The sequence below is a fragment of the Pteropus alecto genome, unplaced genomic scaffold (assembly GCF_000325575.1).
Source record: "Pteropus alecto unplaced genomic scaffold, ASM32557v1 scaffold69, whole genome shotgun sequence".
In the NCBI taxonomy this organism is placed as follows: Eukaryota; Metazoa; Chordata; class Mammalia; order Chiroptera; family Pteropodidae; genus Pteropus; species Pteropus alecto.
The window spans coordinates 5,196,905-5,221,932 of NW_006494610.1; the positions used below are offsets into that span (position 1 = coordinate 5,196,905).

The 25,028-nt window shown below is 32.5% G+C and overlaps 1 protein-coding gene across 1 annotated transcript in view; it reads left to right on the top strand.

The window, feature by feature from the left end:
• The window catches only part of SEMA3D (semaphorin 3D), a 110,411-nt gene that overhangs the window by 84,809 nt on the left and 574 nt on the right, over nt 1–25,028 (top strand). The window contains exons 11-16 of the mRNA XM_006925733.2: nt 3,202–3,424; nt 5,805–5,893; nt 8,162–8,203; nt 10,585–10,742; nt 12,878–12,942; nt 18,242–18,381. Coding sequence (XP_006925795.1) covers nt 3,202–3,424; nt 5,805–5,893; nt 8,162–8,203; nt 10,585–10,742; nt 12,878–12,942; nt 18,242–18,381 — 717 coding nt within the window. The remainder of the gene's footprint in view (nt 1–3,201; nt 3,425–5,804; nt 5,894–8,161; nt 8,204–10,584; nt 10,743–12,877; nt 12,943–18,241; nt 18,382–25,028) is intronic.

Genomic DNA, 25,028 nt, shown 5'->3' on the forward strand with positions numbered 1-25,028 from the left:
CCCCTGGCCTTTCGTTCTCTGATATCGAATATAGTGTCTTTCCTTGTTCATAGTTGTTATAAACTAACTCTTAGATGAATAAGCGGGGGGAAAGGATGGCACCTATTAAATTTGCATCTTTTACTTTGTAAATAAAAATCAGATTTCCTTTGTGTATTTAGTCTCTTCTTCCCAGTTTGCTAGAAATGAAAGCCCATTTCAGTCTTTCCTTGTGCCAATTCTTCCCTCCCATTAGTCACTTCTCTGATTTGTTTAAAAGGAAACTGCAACCTGTAGAGAATAGCCTGAAGCAGCAGGGGGAGAAAACTCTTAACAGCTGTCTGGTGCCTGGCCAAGGGCAAAGTTCTCCCATTGGATAAAAACCATTTTTCTCCTCTTATCCATTGCTTCCCACTGCACTACTAAAGGCCATATACAAACACCAAGATCTGCCAAGCATAACATGATCACACCTAGCCAGCTGTGGCTGCCAGCCATAGGAGATAGGCTCTGAATCAGGGCTTGCTGTTACTGGGTTTACTCTTTCATCTCAGGGTTTGTCTGGGCAGGTCTCTTTTCTATTCTTGTGCTGGTATTGTTTCCAGCAAGATAATGACATTTTAAATTTGGAGTAATTGCTCTCTTTTTTCCCTCTCAAATTTTAAACTATCTTAGAGTTTTTCAAAACAGTAGATAGAAACACAGATAACCTCCTTGTTTTATTTCCAACAGTCACAGGAGCTAAATTAATGGAAGTCAGGCAAATGTTGAAATGCTGGAGGCAGAAATAAATGACCCTCTACAGTATATTCAGATGGACCATGTTAATTCGTAGAAATAAAAGTACCTAAATACAGAGAAAAATTCACTAGATTTTTAATACCTGGAATGTGTAGCTGCAATTGGAAAATTTTCTAGGATTTTTTTGAAGAAAAATAATTGAATATCATTATTTGCTTTAGATGTAGTGTTTTTCCATACTTTCTCTTTCTTCTTTACAGAATTTTTCTTCCCTACGTTACCTGCATACGTTGCTTGGCATCTCAAGTTATTTTTAGATATGTGAGCTATGCAGCTATATGATATCAAAGGAAAAATTCTTCTGGTTTTTAATGTACTACAATAACAATATTTGGTTCAAACTGTACTATCTTAAACCTTAGGGAGTAATTCGACCAAATCACTTTCATTTGTGAAAGCATAGTGGCGACATGGACCTGAGAGATCACGCACAGCAACCTAGAGGAAAATGATCTTATGCAAATATGGGCAGTGTGCCATGAGGAAAAGCTGCCATAAGAAAACAGACATTTTCAAAGATTATTTTATAATCGTCAATAGAAACCAGGTTTTCTTTCTCTTTTTTTCTTAGATTTTATTATACTTAAACCTTTTGTCAGTGATGAGCAGTGAAGAAAATTGTCATATTTGTTTCTTTGCTAAATGTTTCTATCTTCATTTATCTATAGTTTCACCCATTGAAATTTTGAATTATTTGAAAATTTGATACCAAAAACTGTGGCCTGAATGTCATGATATTAATTATTTCTTTTGAAATTTTGGCTACTGCATAACTGCAGCTGCAAAGTCAAAAGAGATTTTTTTTCCCCCTAAGTTGGTAGGCTGTTTCAAAAATGTAATGCGGGCAAAATCCTGCTTTGCTTTGATTTTAATGATAGACCAACCAGATTGTACCGCAGGCATTATAAGCTATAAGCCCACTATGAATCGCCTTTGACTGAGCCTCAAACATGCAGCCTGTAATTGGGCAAGAGCTTTGAATTATTTGAGCTCCATATCCATTTTTAGGCACGGCTTAATCTATTTAATATAGAGTTCCTTCCATTATAGAGCTGACAGATTCCACTTGACTGAAGGCTAAGTGCTAGAAACAATGACTGAAGAAACAGACTTAGATCTTTATCCCGACATCCAGTGTAAGAATATGCTAATTACCAAATGGCCAATATTTGAGGACGTTTCTAAACTCTTTTGTGCAGACCTGAGACAAATAAATAGATATCAAGAAAAGATCAGTGTCTTAAGACCAGACATGAAAGATTTTTTTGAAAGACAAAGATATTCTCAAATTTAGAAATTGTTAACAGATTATTTTTTGTACATTTTTTTTGATATTTCTCCTAGTTGAGTAAGCTATTATGCTTTTATTGGTGTAAAATTGGGTCAGGGTCACATATTGTGACTTTTAAGATATCCCACTACCTTTAGTTCTTTGAGAATGACCCTTTTTGAATACTTCTACTAAGAAATACAGTATGTTTTCGAGTCTTGACAGGATTCTAATTAGTGCCTAATATGAATGGTTCAATTCAGTGGGATTATTTACAACTTTTCTCAAACTAAAATATGGGAAAAGCAGCATTTTCTTACAGATTATCCTCAATGTTGCTCATTTTCTTCTCTGTGCCTGCATCATATAGCCGAAGTGTTCCATTCCAAAAGAACGTCTTATTAGCCTATTAAGAATTCAAATGTGATAACAGAATTATTCTGCTGTAACTTCCTAAATTACAATACATTGAAATTGCAAAACAGATGTAGGATATCGGAGTGGAGATATTTACTTAAAAAAAGGCATTATAAAGTAATTCTCTATTCAGAGTCTTTGGGTAGACATCAAATTCATTTATTTTGTACTAGTATGATTTTTTTACTTTTTCCACCAGGGGGCAGGCTATGCTAACTATTGAATTAGTGAACACTAAAAGGTACACAAGAGGCAATTTTAGACAAAAGTAAGGAAGTTCCACAGATCCTCAAGGAGAAGAGCTATTGAATTGTTTACAGTATAATTTTCACACTAGTTATAATTATGTTTTTAATTTAAAACTGAAATCTTAAATTAATTAAATTGAAAATAATGGTTTCTCATATATTCTCATGTTTATAGATTACTTTCCATAATTATTTCAACTCAGATTTCATGAATCTTTGTAAAAAACAATAATCATCATAAGAAATGGATTTTCTGTGGAAACTTTAGAAAATAGAGATAAATAGATATAATTTAGAATATTTTAAGAGAGAAAACTGTATTTAAATATATTTAAGATAAACTGCATTTACTTACAAGTACATGTGATTTCATATTGATTCTGTTGACCATTCCTTTCATATTGTCAATTATAAGCCTTAACAGTTTTACTAGATAAGTATAAATTTCTCAAGTGCATGAACAGCACTCGTCTCATTTCTTCTCAGTGTCCAAGCAAAACCTATGACCCGTTGGTCAAATCAACTCGAGATTTTCCAGATGATGTCATTAGTTTTATCAAGCGGCACCCTGTGATGTATAAATCAGTATATCCAGTTGCGGGAGGACCAACATTCAAGCGAATCAATGTGGATTACAGACTGACGCAGATTGTGGTGGATCATGTTGTCGCAGAAGATGGCCAGTATGATGTAATGTTTCTTGGAACAGGTACCTAGAACCAGATTATGCTTTCTTTCAATGGTGTTTTCAATTAATAGACAAAACAAAACCTTCAAAATATTTATTGGTCAAAAATATGTACTGGTCAAAATTATTAGCTAATATCTAGTCAATACTTTTTTTGTTCTCATATTCAAATGTCTCAATCTTTATTTATAGGAGGACGATGCCTCACCCCTGTCCACACTCACACCTGACTCTTTTTTTCATTAGTTCTTTTCTTGTGATTTAAGTAGAGATTTTTGAGATTCCCTTGCTAGGGAATTCTCCACACCAGAAAAGGTACATCTCTTTCCAGATGGTCACTTGTTAGTATTTTTAAAAATTGCATGACATATGCTTTTAATTGACAATCATAAATATCTCCCAGCCTCCTTTAGTGTTATTTGAGATTTCAAAATATATTTGTATATTATGACTGCAATGTGCCTGCTATATATTAGATGCTCAATACATATTTGTTGAATTACTATGGACTAAAATTAAACAAATGAGGCAAACCAGTGTTTCTTTATTTGCAAATTTCATATTTCCTTTCCCCTTCAGAGATATCTGATAAGCCTTATGCCAAAAGCTCCCTTCACTCATCTTGAGAATTAATGACTTAAGATGGCTTTTCAAAAAAGTTAAGCATTGCTTTGTAAAGCTGTTTAAATAGAAACTTCTTAGAGATTATTTTTCTCTTCCTTGAATTTTGTAGATTAAGTATCATTTCCATTATTGGAAGTTTTATGTATGTATGTATGTATGTATGTATGTTTGTCAAATCAGTAATTATAAAATGATGAAGAAAAGTTTTTTTTTCGGAAGGAAAACTGTTGCTTATTTAATGGATCTCAAAAATAAGAAACTTATTATCCAATAATATGTGAATTCTAATGGTAGTAAGTATAAAGTATCAGTAAAACAAAAGGACTGTATCTTAGTTGGTATGTCATTTAATGGATCAGACATTGCATAAAGATAGAAATTAAAGTTTTTTCAAGAAATGAACATTCTTACTGAAATAAATTTTTAGGAGTACAAAACAGCTTTAGAATAATTTTATCTTAAAAAATATATTGGTTCTACAGAAGTTAGATTTATTAGAAAGCATGTGTGTAACAAACTCCAAGAGCTTTCAAGAAACTAGTCAGACCTAATTATGTTGCAGATGGCAATATCGAGGCCCAGGAAGAGAAATGACATTCTCAAGATTTCTTCTGAAGCATTAGAACTTGAAATAATTTGATTGTCACTTATTCTAATGAGTTTCCCACTTGATTTGACTACCTACCCAAAGCTGATTCCTAGGTCTTGAACATTTCAGTATCATAAGTGCCATTCAGCCACTAGGTGGTACTACCTAACTTTTACTAAAAAAATTATGAGTATACTAAGATAGGTCGATTTTCAATGATGACATTTGGAAAATGTATATTTAATATTTTTTAAAGATTCTAGAGTCACTTAAGAACAGAGCTGAATAATCCAGACAATGTTATGCAAACAAGATTATTACGGTACATGTTAATATACTCCAACTCCAGTGCTCAGTTCAAAAGCATCTATTTTGTATAAGTTAATTTCTAAATGGGATTTTTTTTTTTTTCCTAAAATGTTCCTTAGATTTGTCTTTCAATAATAGTGTGCCACTTTGTGAAACTGAAATCTAAGATCTTGTATTTAAGGCATTTTTTCAAAATGTCATTTTTTGGTTTATATTATTAACCATTTTATAGTCTTTTAAATTGAACTAAAATAATTTTAAACAAAACTTCAGTTTCTAGCCCATTAATAATGTTTTCGTATGTAAAATACATTTGATAAGTTACCTACAGTTTCTTCCATGTAGATAGCTTAAATTATTCTCTTTCATTTGTTAACATTATTAAATATGTGCATATACACATGTACATACACACATGTACACATATATGTATATATGTATATATACGTATATATATCTCTTGCCTTTTATGGTGAATTAAATATAAGTACTGAGTAAATATTTCTTACATTATTACATTATATCATTTCTTATTCTAATATATTTTAACCTTTTTAATTAAATTTCAAAAATGTCATTTCACTTTGTTACCATTTCAACCAATATTTAAATGAGACATATATATTTCTTTTGTTAGGAATATACTGCCTTTTAATATTTTCTTTATAAATATGTATTTTCATGAGATAAAAGTTTCAATATTTTGGAAGAAGAGAATCATATACATTAATCTTCACTTCTTACATGCTTTATTTAGTCTATTTTCTTGAAAGACATCTAAAGAAAAATCAGGAGAGTCATGTGAAGGTTGTTAGGAATATGCTTACAACTAAACATTGATGTAGAATCAGCAAGATCACGGGTAATGTGTTTTTTCAGACATTGGAACCGTCCTAAAAGTTGTCAGCATTTCAAAGGAGAAGTGGAACATGGAAGAAGTAGTGCTGGAGGAGTTGCAGATATTCAAGGTAAGACACAGTCCAGAGTTCTGGGAGAAGAGATGTTGAAACTGAATAGCCCTTGATATATGACACCTTTGTTTTAATGCATCATCTCTTTTCCTAGAGAACTCTTTGCAAATAACTCCTTTATTCTTTTACCTTAAACAGTAAGAAAAAAATTTTAAAGCGACTAAGAATAGGACTCACCTTTCCCTGAAGAATACCACTGAATTCAGGGCCCCTGGGGTTGCCCCTCATTACTGCATTCTCTGAGCTTACCGTCAGACAAATTGCCACAGCAGATGCAAGCCTGGGGTCTCTTTTACCATCCAGATGCTTTTCTGCTTGATCAATTTTACTTTTCAATTTTTCCTCAGTTGAATTTGAGGAAACTGCAAGAGTGAATAAATCATGTTCCCATGCTTTTTGTAAGAATTTTGTTTTTTTCAAAAAGGCTGCATGATAGTGAGTCTTCATATATGCTAAATATCCCTCACACACCGAAAGAGTTAGTAGATCTAAAATAATAGTTCTTCAGATTTTGGGAATGCTTTTGACTTTTAACAATAAATTTGAATTGTGGTATTCTTTGTAGGTCCTCAATGATATTAAATTTAAAATTATTTTTGGAAAATAACATTAGAAATAAAAAATTGTATTTATTAGAAGAACTTTTAAAAATATCCTGTGACTTTTATAACATTTTTGTTGAAACAGTTTATTAAAATAGACTGTTTCTGTGTAAACAGCTATTGTCAAAGGAGAGTAGAGCCCTCCACTGTGAGGGGCTCAAGTTAATTAACTTGCTGGGTTCCAGGATCCTGTTTACATTGTGAGGATAACAGTGGTCAAGGAGTTAACAAGAACAAGACCTGCTATCTGGTGGCTGCCAAAAACAAAATCTTGGGTGGTTCCTAAGGGAGAAGCTGATGTCAAATATAAATGTGAACTTAAAGGTCAAAATTAAGCTCCCATAACACATATAGGCACATTAGAATAAGTCTCATTTGGCATTTGTTAGTGGTCAAGAGGAATTGTTTGGATTCCACTGTTAAGATTTAGTAATGAACCTTTTTGCTTAATTCATAACAAAAAGTTAAGGGCTAGAACTTTATCACTTTAAAATTTTTTCCTCATATATTTAAAAAAACTTGACATCTGCTACTGTTTGTCTATTAGTAAATATTGACTGGTGAGGAATTAATTTAAGTAGATATGTATATAAATAGATGATAATGATGATAGATAGGTAGGTAGGTAGATAGATAGATAAATAGATAGATAGATAGATAGATAGATAGATAGATAGATAGATAGATAGATAGATAGATAATAGGTAGATAGATGATAGATAGATAAAAAATTTAAAACATTTTATTTTTTTTTAGTTTGATAGTTTTTGTGTTTATGTTTCTGATTTTATATTTCATGCATAGAGCCATATTTTCTAGAAATAAAATTGGCCCTAGTTTTATCGAGAAATTATGTGCCTCAGTACCTTTCAGTGTTCCAAAAAGAATGTGGTCATACACAAGAAGCATTATCTAACTCTTCAGAACTCTGCTACAGATGATAATGATGATAGATAGGTAGGTAGGTAGGTAGATAGATAGAGAGATAGATAGATAGATAGATAGATAGATAGATAGATAATAGGTAGATAGATGATAGATAGATAAAAAATTTAAAACATTTTATTTTTTTTTAGTTTGATAGTTTTTGTGTTTATGTTTCTGATTTTATATTTCATGCATAGAGCCATATTTTCTAGAAATAAAATTGGCCCTAGTTTTATCGAGAAATTATGTGCCTCAGTACCTTTCAGTGTTCCAAAAAGAATGTGGTCATACACAAGAAGCATTATCTAACTCTTCAGAACTCTGCTACTTGAACACGTTTTTGAACTACTGATCTAAGTAAGAGCAGAAAGAGGTAATAAATAATTATGGAGATGTTCTTGTCAACACTAGTTTGAATTATATGGAAGCAGTTAAGATAAGCAGATTTAGAAGAAGGAGAAACCTTGTGGGTAACAGAATGATTTTCAATGTAGTGTTTCTCATATATTTAGGTGATTTTTCTTTAATAAGATACTTTAAAATGACTGTTTTGATCATTTTTATTAAGGTAGAATCACTACACATTAGAAAGAAATAGCAAACATTAAGATTCTTTCCTCCCCTGTATAACAAAGCCTTGAAGTTTACTTCAATAATCTTTAGTACAAAATAAAACAACATAGTGGCTACTATAAAAGGCTGTTAATGATTATTAATGTTTAACTTCTATTTTCAGCACTCATCAGTCATCTTGAACATGGAGTTGTCTCTGAAGCAGGTACTTAATTTTTGTGTAAAAATTAACCAGGGTTAGTAGATCCTGAATCAAAGTTAATTTTTATGGAAAAGCCATTGAAATTGGAAGTTAAATTATAAATAATATAAAAAGCTCTATAGATTATGTGTTTCTTTTATAACTTAATAAAGGCTGTTGTTTCAGCCTTGCCTTAGGAGAAATGAAACCAAATTTTATTAATTAAATAATATATTCTCCCTTTCCTTTGGCTCTTGAAAATTGAGCTCACTTTTCTAGTCTCATGAGGATGTCTTTCTGTCAAGGCTGTAAGTAATTCATGCAGAATACCAATCTTAACCATTAAAAATGGTTTTTAATCAGGGAGTCTAGGAATTAGACTGTGGATTGTGGTGCCGAATAGTCCAACAGTTAACCTCCAATCTACCACTTAATATTTGACTCCCACAATCAATTTCCTCAACAGCAAAGTAGAAAAATAATATCCACCTCCTAATAAATAGGATGATGGCATGCACAATTCTAGACAGAGAGCTGGTATATTATAAGTGTGAAGTAAATGGTAACTAAAAATAATAACAATAATTTTTAATATGACTTCACAGTTCTCGGATGTGATACTCCAAGTCCTAATTGATTCAAGAGATTCAGACTTGCATTCCCATTTCTATATGTATCCCTAAAATTTAAGAAGGTCATGTGATAATATATTCGACGTTAAGGTGTTGTTAAAAGTGTCTTAGACTATTATGCCTAATACGATATAGGGATTATTAGGGAAAAGAACTGGAAATGACTCTGGGGGAATAAGACTGAGCAAGATAGGTAGATTAGGTACATCTTTATATGTCCCCCTAAGAAGTTTAACAATTTTATATAAGGAAAACAAAATCTTTAAAAATTTTAAGCAGGAGAGAATTGTGATAAGATTTTCCTTTAGAAAGATCAATCTGGTATGACAGTGTGGAAGATTGATTGAGTCTTGGGTTAAAGGTGGGGGTTGCTGAAAAACAAGACTGAAGCCAGTAGAAATATTAGGACACTTACAAGTAATCCAGGAAAGAAATGATAAGGACTGAAACAAATGTGGTGGTAGTGGAAAGGGAGATTAGAGAGTTCTGTGCGAGAAAATGGAAAAGATATGGTGACAGACTGAATGAGAGAGAAAGAAGATTCAAAAATAACTCCGAGCTTTGTGTTTTGGGTATCTGGGATGGTGCCTCTTGCCAAGGTGAGATAGCAAGAATAGATTTAGGGGAATCAGTATATCTACATTTATGTTATTTTCAAGATATTTCTAAGTCTTTGTACAATAAGTAGGGTAACACAATGAGAATAGAAAAGAGAGATGGCCAACATTTAATTTGAAGAAAGGAATCATTAAAAGAAACAGAAGTCGGGCACAAATAAAGAGAGCAAACCAGAGAAAGCAAAGAGGGTTTCAAGTTTTCAGTGTCAAACACTATAGAGAATTTAAATTAAATATTAAACAGTGTACTTTGCATTTAGCCACCAGGAAGTCTTCACTGACAGTTTAATGGGTGGTAGAGGTATGAGACAGATTTCTGTAGGTTGAGTACATGTACATTGTTTGTGCTGATTTCTATTCTCAGATTTTTTTCTCCATTTAAAGTTTCACATGGTCCACCGAGTTGATCATGAGTTCTTTGAAGGCACAGACTTGGGCTTATTCACTTGTTCCCCTTCCCCCCATTACCACTACCACCACACACACTCCATGAATACATGTAGAGTGGTGCATTATTTTCAGGACTTATATTCAAAATATAATTTTATTTGCTAGGTTTTTCAGTGTCCTGCAACCTTTCATTTGTGATATGGCATCCCTCAAGTCTCTTTAATATTTTCTCCCAGTGATACCAAATACTTTCTTTCCTACTTAAAATCCATTTTCTTTCAGGGATCAGTAAGTACTTCCTCAGCAAATGAAATGGTTAGTTAAAACCACAGAAAACTTTTATAACTCTTTCTAGTCATCTCTCATGTAAGAAACCATGTCAGGGGAAGACCGTCAGTGTTGTCTGTAGCATCTGTGCTTGATATAATCTACCAAAGAGTATTTTCAACTATTAAGAAAGAATTTGACGTCTTAATTTCTCAATCTAGCAGCTGACTTTTGACCTTCTTAAATTACTACCAAGGTTACTCTAGCTCTATAGAATGCTGTCCATTTTAGTATCAATATCTTCAAACACCTTCCTGCCAGAGGTAGAAGAGATTGATTGACTTATCTTACTCTTCGTTTTGTGTCTGAACAAATGTTTATTATGAGCAGGACACCCAAGAAGACAGATTTAAGTCTGTGATGTGGTATTCAAGAAAGGGAAGTTCTTAAGACTAGTTTGAAAGATGCTTCTAACTCATTTCTTTTGCCTGCTTTACAGCAACAATTGTACATTGGTTCCCGAGATGGATTGGTGCAGCTCTCCTTGCACAGATGTGACACTTACGGGAAAGCTTGTGCAGATTGTTGTCTTGCCAGAGACCCCTACTGTGCTTGGGATGGAAATGCATGCTCTCGATACACACCCACTTCAAAAAGGTGAGCTACATAGATTTAATATGAAGACTTTCTTTCTACACAATTGATATTTCACACGAATACCTTGTCTTGTAGTTTAAAACGAAGAGAAAATATTTAGAAAACATGGTCTATTTTAGGAATATTAAAATTAAAATATTATTTTATAGTTTTGCATAAAACTAAATTTTGAAGGAGAATTAAAAAGAATGCTCTGAAATTCTGAAATGTGGAACTTTAAAAAATTCTGATAAATTGTTTATATTCTTTTTCTTCATCAATGTTTAACACCATTAAAAGTTGTTTTTCTTCACTACTTTACCCTTTCTATATTCCTCCCTTCTTCCCTTCTTATGTTTAAATTTGTATGCACTCATTGTTTTGCATATAATGTATGGATATATCTGTTTGTAAAAGTGTGACTTATTTAAGTAGACAGCACATCCAGAGACTCAGTACAATTTTACTTTTATAGTAATAACTCTAACTTGGCCAGTTTCTACCACTCAGATATAGTTAAACATCAGGTTGTGTCCTGCTATTTGTAGTGCTTTGCTTTATGTGCTCTTAACAACGCTATTCTGAGTCAATAATGCCAAGTTAAGAATTTATGCTACACACACATGGGCAAAAGTACCACAAAGTTATAGGTTCAGAGATGTTCATTTCAGCACTGTTTTCAATAGCAAAATTAATGGAAACAACCTGACTGCCCATCAATATGACTGATGCTGACTAAGTATATTACGATATAACTATTTTTTTAAATGTGGATTATTGTAACACTATTTCTGAAATATTATTCAAAATATATTTTCCTCTAAGTAAAAAGTCAGCAAATTCCATATAGTATTTTTTTTTCAAATCTTTATATCTTTATTAACAAAATAAGATAGCAGGAGAGAATATGACCGTATCACTACTACCTATGCCCTTTTTTTTTTTGAAATTTTACCTATTTGTCAAATTGCAAATTTTAGTGATCATAGATTGAATGTATAGTACAACTGCAGATACTGCTTAAAATTAGGAGGCATTTAATATTTCCTGAAATCTCTAAATTAAATACGCGTGGGGATTATTACAAATTGAAAGTAAAGAGTCACCAACATTTCGTTATCATTTTTGGCCAACAATGTACTTATCATAGTGAGTATTTGGGGAATGCTTTTCTTTTCTACAAGCTAAAAATCAAGAATACTTATTAGTTGATAATGAACCTTCAGTTTGATAAACTGACCCTGTTCCTTAAAAAGTCAAGATAAAAATGTTCTTGACCTGTGTACCTTATACCATCATAATTTTTTTCTTCTTCTATTTTAGGAGACTGTATATCTGATCTTTCAGACGTGCCACTATATTTTTTCTTTACCTAATATAACATCTGTGTGAGCCAAAAATGTGTACGATAGATGAATCGTGTACAGGGTTGTAGTCTGGTCAACACTGTCCCTAAGGAACCCCCTAGATATTGCAGAAGTTTACTGTGACTTCTATGATCTCTGAAGTGGCAACAAAGATAACCAAAGAAAATAAAAATGTACTATAATTGTGTAATACTTGTTTAACTTAGAAGTAGCCGATTTTTTCTTTTTTTATACAATAATTATTTTCTCTTAAGGAAAATATGTGACAATAATGCACAAACCTTTATTTGTTATCGTTATTATCATCACTACTATCAGAAAACAATGTAAAGTATGTATCAGCATGTAGGAATAACATCTAGCCATTCACATCATATCAAACTTGTACTTCTATTTCAAGTGACAGTATTTAAATTGCCACTTAGTCAAATCTATGTAATACTGAATCTTTGTATGATAAGGTGCTTTGTATTTGTCTGTACATTCCTACCCACTAACTAAGGCTCTTTTACAACTTATTACTTTCTCAATGACTGACTGAAAAACGAGGGTAGGGATAGTTACCCCATTCTGTTTATTGCCAAAACAGAATTTATCCTATTAGGACTATACTATTACTAGTAGTATTTGAATTAATGTTAGAGTGATAGGAATATTGGCCTGTATTTAAGTGGAGCAGTAAGACTAGCATAGTTCTGCCTCTTCCACTGTTATTAATGTTAGATGTCGATTTTGTGTAATCCAGTTTTCATGCTTGAAGTTCTAAATAGTTTAATCCCTTTTCCATAGACGAGCCAGACGCCAAGATGTTAAATATGGAGACCCAATCACCCAGTGCTGGGATATAGAAGACAGTAAGTATAGGTTTAATGTACTTTTCTTCTATATAAAATTTTAAGCCTAGTCTTTGTGTGTCTTTTTATTCTATGACTTAAAGCATCTATTATATAAGAAGATCTCATTTTGTGTAATGCTTATGTTCTGGAAAAGCAGCAGGAGATTTTATAAATCAACACCCTGTCTATGTGCCTAAGTGAATAGTCCTTTGTTATATCGTTATTTGTTTCATATGTCTTTTAAAATTCCTATACTTTTTCTTTCTTACTGCCTAATCCATCCTTGTAAAGTTTCAAAACTGCTATTAGAGATAAAGCAGAATATAGTCCAGAACATATGGACATTTAGAGAAAACTCAAAGAGACCCTCCCAGGAGAGTCTGAGAGAAGTATAGGCACCTATTGGAAAGAAGTTTTAGGTGGCCTATGCATTATTTATATTCACTTATTAATTTAGGTATTCATTCAATCGGTAAATATGTATTAGTGACTTCCATGTGCATATAATTGTCTCGGGTATACTTTGAGAAAGAAACTCCTTAGAGAGCTTACAATTCTTCAGGGGGATGTCATAAAGCACAATTAGTGATGTGGGAGTTTAGCAAAAAGAGAGATCACCAGAGGCTGTTCAGAGAAAATTTTATAAAAATTTGAAAGGCTGTCTGACAAGCATGGGCTGGAGAATAGAGAGCAGGTTCGTTGAATAAGTGTGAAAGAGAAAAAAAAATATCTATAAAATTAGATATTCCAGAACTTTAGTTACTTTCCATTGTCACACTTTGCTGTCAGATAAAAAATATTGACCCACACGCACGTGCATATACACACAGTTAGAGGAAGAAAAGAAGTGTTTTACCTTCCTCACAGTGTTAGTAACTATCCAGTGTTGAATAAACAACCAAAATTTTGTAGTCTATAACTGTTGGTCTAGCAGCATTTTCATAATTTAAAAACAAAACAATTATTTATAATTCATAATTTAATTCTTTTGAAAAAATAACCTCTGATCTAGAATCATTTTGACTGCTCATTTCAATGTGTAGATGACTTTCTGTCATGTCTAGTGTTTTATCTGGCAATCATCACTGTGTGCTATGTGTACAGTTTCCACATGTGCATAAGAGATTTACCAGGAACTGTTGTAGGTATTGAAGATATATCAATGAGCAACAAAAATACCCAACTGTTGCATTAATGGAACTTATATTCAGGAGACAGAACAGGAAATAAACATAAATACAAGTAAAATATATACTATGTCACATAAATGTTACAGAGATATAAAACATAGTTACTGCCTAAGGTACTCACCATTGTGTACGAACCATTGTGTTCGCTTTACCGTATCCCATTCTTGCTGTAACCTATTGCACACAGGCTTTTCTAATTATCACCATCACTTTACCCAATCCATTTTTTGTCCAAGTTACCAGCAATTTCCACCTTGCCAATTTTCAATTCCCAATTTTACTTGCTCTTTAACTCGTTCCTCCTTGGAACACTTTCTTTTCTTGACTTCCATGCAGTGATGTTGTGGAGCCAGTTCTTATGGCCCAATGAGAGCTGATTGTTAATTATTTAGGAATTTTGTGGTTTTGTTTTAAACCATTGGTAGGTAGAATTAGCTGTGGTGGGTGTTTTTACACCAGGAAAATCAGCAAGCACTACAAATCAAGGACTTTTGTTTTCAGAGATGGTACCCCAGCACACTTATGCTTCATGGTACCGTAGCCTTCCAGTTTTCCTCTTACCTTGCAGTTTGCTCCTTCTGAGTGTCATTAACTCTCTTTTTAATCTTACCATCTAAACATCTAATTTCTGCCTGTTTTCTCTCTAATGCCATCAATTTCAATACTATCAGACTCCCAAATTTATAGTCTAATTCTGAACTCTCTTATGTGCAAGACTTATATGCTTATATGCCTACTCAAGAACTTCTCTTAGATGCCCACTAAGCATCTCAGATTATATCTGAGAAAGAATCCTTGTCACCTTCTCCAAAACTTATTTATTCTGCAGAATTTCCCATATTAATTAATAATAGCTCCATCATTCACCCAATAGCTTAGATCAAAAGGCAGCCTGGACCCATCTTTTTATTCTCTTTCTTTCACATCCTATCACCAACCTCCCATTTGGCTCTGTGGCCACAACTACTTCTCATCACCTCCATAGATGCTAACCTACCCAAATTTCCCATACCTTTTCAGTAGCTGCTAAACTCATTTCCCTGTTTCATGCTTGCCTTCCTGCTGTCCATACCCCACTCAGTAGCCAGAGAAACCTGTCTAAAAACTTTAGTCAGATCATTTTATTCCCCTTCCCAAAATCTTTCACTAGCTTCTTAGAACAGTTAGAAAAAATTCCATAGCCTTTACCATGGCCTACAAGACTGTACCTGATCTGATTTCTAATATATTCTGTGAGCTTCTATCATATTACTGTTGTGCGGTTCTCTCACTGGCTTTCTCTTTTTCAAAAACATCTAATTGGTTCTTGCCTCAGGTTTGCATCTGTTTCCTCTGTACCTGAAGAGCTCTTCTCTTCAGGAGTCCACATAGCTCCATCTTCACATCATTTAATTCTATGCTTAACATTTTAATTTTCAGACCCTCTTCCTGACTATCTTATCTGAAATATCTTTCTCCTCTTTTACCCTTTGTTTCCTAATCTGCTTTATTTTTTATTTATAAATAAAAACAGTGCCAGACATTGTTTTATTTATTTATTTATCTATTTATTTATTTATTTATATATTTGGTTAGTTAGTTAGTTAGTTAGTTAGTTAGTTATTCACTTGATTACTCTGTCTCCATCACCAGAATGTAAGTTTCTTGAGGGTGGTGAAATTGCCTCTCATAGGCACCAGTATAGCACCAGCACCTAAAGCAATGTCAATATGGAAGGCACACAAGAATGTTTGCATAATGCATGGGTAACAGGAGGGATACTCAGATGGATAGCATTTGAGCTTTGCCATAAGGAGAGAATCAATTTTTACAAAATAGATGAAGTAACAGTAAGTAACATCAGAAAGAACTCAACATAGGTTGGGTTAATCTATGGAGTTTATGTTTACCCTGAAGGTGATAAGGAGCTATTTCATATTTCTAAGAAAAATCATTTTTAAAAATAAAAATGATGGACGCCTATATAAATAACTGATAGAAATAGGAGAAGCCAGAAACAGAGAATCAACTGTGAGAAATAAAGTAGAGATTACGAGGGTATTTACAACCTAAAGCATTTTAAATTTTAAGAAAGAGAAAGGAACAGATTTGAATAATCGTTTGTAGTAAAGAAGAAAGATGACTTGCTTATAATTCACCATAAATATGTATTACACTTTATTTAGTAATCAGGTCTTCAATAATTGGCAAATAGATGTTTCATTTCTTCCTTTTTTCTTTTTTTTGTTTATTACATTGTTATATACTGTGGTACTGCATGATTATTAATGATATAAAATCAGCAATGCATGTAGATAAATTGTATTTAACAATGATAAACACATCTGATATTGCTGAAGTGGCTAATACATGAATTCAATAGCATGCTATATATTTGTTATAAAGAAATATTCCTGATATATCACTATGAAAAAAATTTCTGACTATAATCTGGAAGTTTGAAATATCTGCAAAATTACTTTACACTTAATGTGGAGATATTTTGCTAACTGTTTTAAAACGTTATTATAAATAAAGTCAGCACCTTTAGAATTGATAGTAATAGAATATCATATGTTTGTATCTGTATACTATACATGCATATAAACATACATACATTTAAAACTCAGAAATGAAACAAACATTATTGGAAGCAACAATAAAATATTTCCATCAAACTGATGTAGCGATGATTTTGTGTCAAAAGGTCACTGTTTTTTTAATGATTTGAAAAAGGATTTCATGCAGTTAGCTCATTATTTCATTTACTAACTTGACCAATTCTTTAGTTGAATCAGTCTAATTGAGTTTCTTCTGAGCCTTTGCCTATCACCTAACGATCAACCTGCACCTTCTCTGCTTTTTTTGTGAACTCCCTGTGTTCAGAAAAATGGTATTTGTTACTAAGAAATGACACATGTCTTTCTCTTCCAGATCAGCACTGGTGATCTTTCTGTGCGTTAGGGATTTATTTACTGTGAAAATTGTAGTTATAATCTGTTGAATTGGCAGAGATAGTGAATAGGTTACAGATTTCAAATGGAATCCACACATTTTGAATGTTAGATGATAGATAAGCAGATCATAATGGTGTCAGCCTGCTTCACTTAACCAAAGCTGGTAAAACACAAATAAGTTCAAAAGATATTTCTTAAAAAAAAGCCTAACTATTAGATGTATGTGTATTCATGCCATTTGCTGATAATTTTGTGTGCTTAGATTTAGGATTTACTTAGGTCTCTTAAGCCTTACTCTGGTTTATGCCTAAAATGCTAAGTAGGCCCATCTGCAGAATTGAGACATCTGAATATACGATGAAAAAGTGCATGTTTAGGCCAGGCCGAGCAGCCGTCATATTTTATTTGATCAAATTTGAGCTACAGATCTTAGCTCACACATGGGACACAGCCTTTGGCTACTCTGGATGGAATGTATTTCAGATGGTGCAGTTGATTTACGAGAATAAGGTGTCTGAGACACTTCTCCTTTAGAATCCCATTAACTATCTTATAGCAAATGCATGTTGGGCTAATGAATCCCTCTTTGAATAAAAGAGAACATATTTCTGTAGATAATACAGATAAGATCCTGATTCTGAATGTTAGAGCATCCAGTTTATTACCATCATTATAAAATCTCATCAAGTATAGATCACTGTATTTACTTTTCTGACATCGGAACTTCTTAAGGTTATATGGTCAACTCTGTGGACCACTTTATGTTAGAATTTCTCTTTAAAGGTAAAGTAAATTGCTCTTCCAGAGCTGTCTATAAAATTAGATGTGGTTTATACAAAATTAAAAGGTGTTAAAGCATTAAAATATGTTAATGGTTTATTTAGTTCAGCTCAGACAAAGATACTCAATTTTAGAGTTAGATCTTGTGAATTCTTATTTTATTAAATCAATTGCAAATAGTTAATATTTTGATGAAAGACTGAAAATTGCAATGCAGGAGATAGAGTTTTAAAAATCAATCTATTAGATAATATTTGACTCTTAGGTAACAATATGATAATGTGAATTTCCTTTCTCTTTAATAATGTGTATGAATCTTTCCCCTGTGGCATCTGTTCTAAATCAGTCTATTTTCCCATTGCTTTTAAAATCAGGTCAAGGTTAATCTCCTATTTCATGTTTGCTTTCCAGGCATTAGTCATGAAGCTGCTGATGAAAAGGTGATTTTTGGCATTGAATTTAATTCAACTTTTCTGGAATGCATACCTAAATCCCAACAAGCATCTATTAAGTGGTATATCCAACGGTCAGGAGATGAACACCGAGAGGAGGTAAGTTTTAGTCATCAAAGAATGATCGCCTTGAGGGAAATAGTGTAAAACTTAAAGCAAGTTTTGGTTGTGAGAACCGTTCAGCTTTTAGTGCCAAGGGTGCTCTCATCACTATTTGATAAAAAGGAAAATAACAGCTAATATTTATGAACAACAAAGGTAACAATACCTTTGAGATAAGAATAGGTCAATTTAATACAAATGTGTTAATAAATATATTTAAAAGCAGATTAAATGTTTAAAAAGAAATTTATATGATTTTTAAAGATTTTTATTGATTATAGATTGTCTATATTTTAGAACAATTCCCTGAACAAGAACAAAAATGCAATATTTCCTTCCACCTTAGCACAATGACTAAATTTTAGCTCAAATTGTGTTCAATTTGATCATAAAATGAAACATGTCAAGTATGTATTAAAAAGAAGTGAAATATCTATCTTTATCATATCGTGTGAACAGGTGGATAAGTATCTGCACATATGTACCTTTTCACTCTTATGTATTAAAATTAAATCAACAGAGGGATAAGTAATTTGGTAATATGGATGTTCTATTCATCTTTTGATTTTTTTCTGCTTCAGGCTTTCTAACATATATGTGTGATTGACATGTACCACAGAAATTTTGTGAGATAGATAGATATGAATTTAATGGGATGAGTTTGGGTAGTCTGAGAAATCCTGTGTTAGTATTAATTGAATATCATGAAACGAAGATTAATTGGCAGAATTTTTACTTTCCTACTTCAGTGCCAAAGAGGAAGCACTGATACCCAGTCTAGAGTTCAAAAATTCCCAATATTAAACTAAGGACACTGTGAAGAGTAATGGAAAGAACACGGGATTCTGAATTAGATGTCTTGAGTTGAAACATAGTCTTCTGCTCTCTGGTAATATCACTATCTCCTGTGGGCCAGAATTTTATATTGTGAAAAAATAAATTCAAATTTATTATGAAAATAAAATAAGAATATGAATTTCAAAGCAAAAGATTACTCACAAGTGTAAAATACACATATAAAATTGCAGAAACCTATCAAGGAGGATGTGTAAAATGGGAAATAGCACTGATTGTGTGTGCAGCTTGACTGCTGAGGGTTTATAAGCAGGCTGTAACTTCTGTAATACTCTCTGTCATATGAAGAGGTGGACCAAATATTCTCTCAAATACAAACCTCCTTTATAAATCTATAAACATTTAAAATAGTATATGTAATCAATCAAACATTGGTGTAGAACAGTGATTCTCAACCACAGGTGATTTTGCTCTCAGAATGTTTGCTTTTGGCAACATTCTTGATTGTCATAACTGGGTGGGTGGGTGGAGGGTGCTACTGGCATCTAGTAAGTAGAGGTCGGGAATGATGATAAGCATCCTACAATGCACAATTTCTCACAATCAAGAATTATCTGGCCCAGTTTTGGTAGTACTGAGGTTAAGAAACCTTGGTGTAGAAGAATCAAATTTTATTATAATAAATTGATTTAAGGATATGTTCAGCCATTACATTAAAAAGCTATATCATTTTCTTCATTGAAGATCTTCAAGAATAATTTTTTTTTTATCAAAATGGTGATACTTAACATACTAATTACCAAGAGAATAACTTCATTCTCTATTATGTCAAATTTCTCTAATAAAACTCGACTCTTCATTATTACTGACATGAATAAATTCTAAGATTATGGTATATCCATATTTATATTAAATGTTTATTTTAAAAGGGTCCTATTTTACAAATATATATTGAAATATCTGACATGGAAGTTTATTTAATGTCTATACATAAAGCATTTACTTTTTATCCAAGAAATATTCAAAGAATATTATCTGAGTTTTTTTAACATGCAAACTTTCTTTTAGATACATTGCAATATTTTAGTTTTTTAGATTTTAAATTTTAAAATGTTAAATTTATATTTAATGAAGTTTGATAATTTCTTTTTAGTTAAATATAATTATTTTCCCCATGGCAAATTTAATCTGACTTTTAAAAAAATATGGTACTCTACTTGGGGTAATCTCTTAATTGTAGATACATACTTTTACCTATGAATGTATGCATTCACATATTTTATATTCCTAAAAATGTTTCGCATTACGTTAGTTTATCTCTTAACAGTGTATCATATGGGCATGGTAGTACCATGCTCCATGAATTTTGATGCAGTAGAAATAGTGTATTTATTGAATTTTACTTAAAAGTATCTTAGCTCTAATATTTCAACCAGTATTTTCATTTATCTTTGTAAATAGGTAGTTACACATTGTCCAGGATATGCAATACTGCTTCCTGAGCTGAGGAAGGGGACAAAATCCAGACTAGATTTGAAGCATTTTTCCCAGCAGGATACCCACTGCTCCTTACCAAAGAGGTCACAGCTTAGAGTCTTTCCTCCACTCAAAAACAGCCTGAGGGAGGGTCCAGGATCTCCTGTGGCACAGAGGCTGTCACCAGGTTATTCTCTGCCAGAGGGAGAACATTTCCTCACTGAGCTGTTTCACAGTTGGGTGCTGTTGGGGAGGTCATGAGTCAGTTATCTGCTGACTTTCTTATAAAGCTATGCTTGAAATTGATGATGTTTATGCTATAACTAGTGAGTTAATTGGAAGTCCCCAAGCTTCTGTTGAACTTTCGGGATCTGAATGAATAAAAGAGGCAATACCTCATGCCATTTGCGGTAGTATTTTTTCCTGTGGATTTTTAAAATATTTTAAAAGCATTTTCAAATATTTTCATTTTCTCTTTGTAGGTATTTGTTTTATTTTTTGTTCTTTTTATTATAAAAGCAATTTATATGGTTTTGAAAATATTGTAACACGTTCAGAACTGTGAGGCCTCTAAGCATAGATAAGCACAAATACTATTTTGATTCGTCTATTCCAGCTTTTTTCCAAAAACCATTACATTATGAGCATTTTCCATTGTCATTCAATTTTAATACCATGTTTTTTTTGTCCCCCACCCCTGCTGTTCTGATGCCACAGTCATCCATTAATGTTCCATGTTTTATTTAAATAGCTCATGTTTTCTTCTAAAAAAGTAATCAATTTTGCTATATCTAAGTCTTTCTCTATTTTTCTAACCATTTTCTTAGAATAAATACTTAATAGAAAAATAAGTAAGTTAAAGAATTCAATTATCTTTATGGCTAGGGATAAACAACAGTATTAATGATAATTTCCCATCAAAATCACCACATTAGTGCTTTTTCTGAACTCCTGGGGCAAAATTTTTATTTAAGAAAGTCATTATGTTTGACATGAAAAAAATATTATGTTATGTTAATGTCTATTTCTTTAAATATTACTGGATGTGAACTTAACTTCTCATGTTTCTTACTGGTTTCAATTGTATTTGGTGAATTGCCTTACCTGTCATTTGCTCAGTTTACATCAATGTATTTCTTTAAAAATTATTTTAACAAGTATTTACATATTATAGATATTAATATTTTAATGTTATCTATATATTGTAAATAACTTTTATTATGTTCTATGTCTCTAAAAATTTTGTCTGTTCCTAACATACAAAAGTTTTATAATTTATATAGCCAAATCTATGGATTTTTATCTGTTTCTTATTATACTTAGAAATTCATTCTCCAGTGAAACAAAATATATTTTTCCAGTTATTTTATTTTATTTCTGCAGTTATAGTTTACATTTTATATTAACATTTACTCAAAGATATTAAATTAATCTGTTAGATATATATAATTTTTAAAAATTTTAAATAATGAGCCAGTTACCTCAGCATTATTTTAAAATGTCTTCTTTCTATGTTTGTTGAAGCCCTAGTCACTTCTAAGACATGTGCAGTGCTTTAGCTATGAAAGAACTGACAGGTGAATTATCTGCAAAGGAATTGCCATTAGGATGCTATTATCAGAAAACGAAATCCCTGACCTTCACCTGCTGCTTAGTACCTAAATGTCCTTTGTCCCTTTCCACGTTACTCTCCTTATTTTAAATAAATTACCCTTCACTGAAGATCTACATTTAATAATGCCAAATATATTACTCTTGTTCACATTAGGCAAATGGATAGTCGACCCCAGTTCAAGCATGGTTTTGATTTGTAAGGCTGAGCAGTTTTTACTTATCATTTCTGGAGTGGAGAAAATTCCATGGGTTTAAATTAGTAGCCAGAGATTACATTATCTCTTTGTAGAGGAGCTGAGTCTTCTAAATTGATTGTGCCGCCATTTCACTGTGGAGATACAGTCCGATAATGCATCTTATTCCAGCATGGAATGAAAGCATTACAAAGAATGAGAATGTAAAGTAGGCAAATGTTAATCAACCACTTAATTTCTAGGTCACAGATTTCTATCTCTAGATTGCAAAACTCCTATGAAAATATGTCAATTCAAAGTGTATTTTGTTAGAGATACTATTTCTTTAAGGGCATATTTTTTAAATTTTAGGGAAAAAAAAATCACTTAAATGATCTAATAGACATTAGCTAAATCCAGAAAGCCTAAAATTTATTAAAACAAGGTTTATATCTATAGGTCAAACCCAAAGAAAAATTAAGCATTCTATGTAAGAAAGGAATAATTAAGTGCCAAGTTTCTATGAAACTCTTGAGTCCTGTGGGGACAAAAGTAGACTGTATAGGAGGGATGGGAACCAGACTTTAGAGTAACAGGATACAAAAAGAGAATAGCAAATATAATGATAAAGTGTTGCATAATACGTGTGAAATCAAAATCATAATTTCTTCTTGTAAGAAGATTAAAGAGAATAATGAAAAGTAGTGAGTCAGAGCTGTGACAATCTTTAAAGCCACATGAAACTGTTTAAACATTAGCAAGAATACCAGTTATGAAAAGGAAATCTAAAGATAAACTGGAAATGAGGTTACCTGCTTTGATTGTCATGCTAATAACCGTAGATGATTTTCTATTATGCGAATTACAGAAATAAAGGCTTCAGAACATCACCTCTCCAGCTACATGGCAGTAGTCTGTAATGTTGCTAATAATACTTCACACTTTAACCTTCAAAGAGCTTTACTTTTAACCCCTCCCCCCCCAAAAAACACCATGCACTATGTCACTAACTTGATAAATGAGAGACCAAGCTAGAAAGTTAAATGAGTCATCATCAGAAACCTAGTAGATGGGGACCAGAACCTAGGCTATGGAGTAAATGTTTTGTGTTCTAAGATGTATTTATATTCTAAAAAAATAATTTCTACAGTAAAATAATTTAAAGGAAAAATATACATACATATATACCTGTGTGTATATATACACACACATATATAGTGTGATCGATGTTTCTGTTTCTGATTGGCCTTTTACAACCCTACCAATTCAAATTCACATTTATTTTAGGCACAAGACTCCTATGGTTACTGAGAATGTAAGTGAATTCAAGGTTAGTTTGTGTTTTAAAATGTCTAGCCCTTTAGAATAAATTCCACAGAAAAAAATACTATATACCCTACTCACCAAATGGTCGAAATAAAAGAAACAAACAAACAAAACCCTAATGGTGTGGATTCCATGTAGGGCGAAGGCAGGCCTGGAGACCATTCAGCCTCATTAACCAGGGATCCGAGCTGTGACCTGCTTTTGGCCTCTCATGGTACCCCGCCAGCTGCACTTCTCTGGCACAGAGGGTGGTTGGTCATATACTTGTTAGTTAACTGGGCTTGTAGCCAGAGATGTTTCTTTTCCCTTTCTCATATTTCTAGAATGGAAGGATTTTTCCTACATATTTTTCACATAAAGATGCAGAATTTAGTTCACCCACTGTGAATAAATTTAATTTAGCTGTCTTTATGCCTCCTTGATTTTCATCAACTAAAAGTCTACAATACAGGGGCAGATGTGTAAACTGGGAAATCTTCCAGACTTCTTTGTTGTTGTTGTGATTCTACTTAATACCAAGCCACTTAACAATACTTCACATTAAACAGGGCTCTTGTGTCAGTAAACATGCCTTTAGTTTTATTGAAGATAGGTTCACTATTCACACCAGATTGTGGGCCAAGAAAGCTCAAATATTTGAATTGCCTTTCAGTAGTATTGATTCAAAGAGTAAAGAGCATCACATTTCAGGAGAGGCTCTTTTTGTTCATTGAGCGTTCTCACACTTGAAATCACATTACCATGTTATAGTATATTGAGGTATGACAACTATTTCCACAAATGGCATAGTCTAAAGTATCATATACACACACAGCGTCAGAATTCAATCCAGAGTAAAAAGGGAAATTCAGCTTTAAATGTTGCTAACCTTCTGACTATGGTCCTGCTCACTTACAGCTTTAACATCCAAAAGGCTATATGCATGCCTTTCCACTTGACTTTTAACAAGTCACCACTAAGAGTTTCTGAATGCTATTCAGAGCATTTGAATGATATTTGGTGATATCATTCAAAATGGAGTACATTCCTTTGGAATCATTATTCTATTCTACATTACAGGTAGAACGGCAATTAGTATCTGAAATCTTTGTAAAAGTTGTCAGTTGATAGTTTCCAATTTTACTTCATTAGTTTTTATAGCTTTTCCTTCCTATTTGCAGACTGGGAGAAAAACTAACTGTATTCCAAAAGTTCGGTTAGATGTAATAAGAAGCAAACGTGCATTTTGGGGAGCTATTACTTCAGCTGAATTTTTTCACT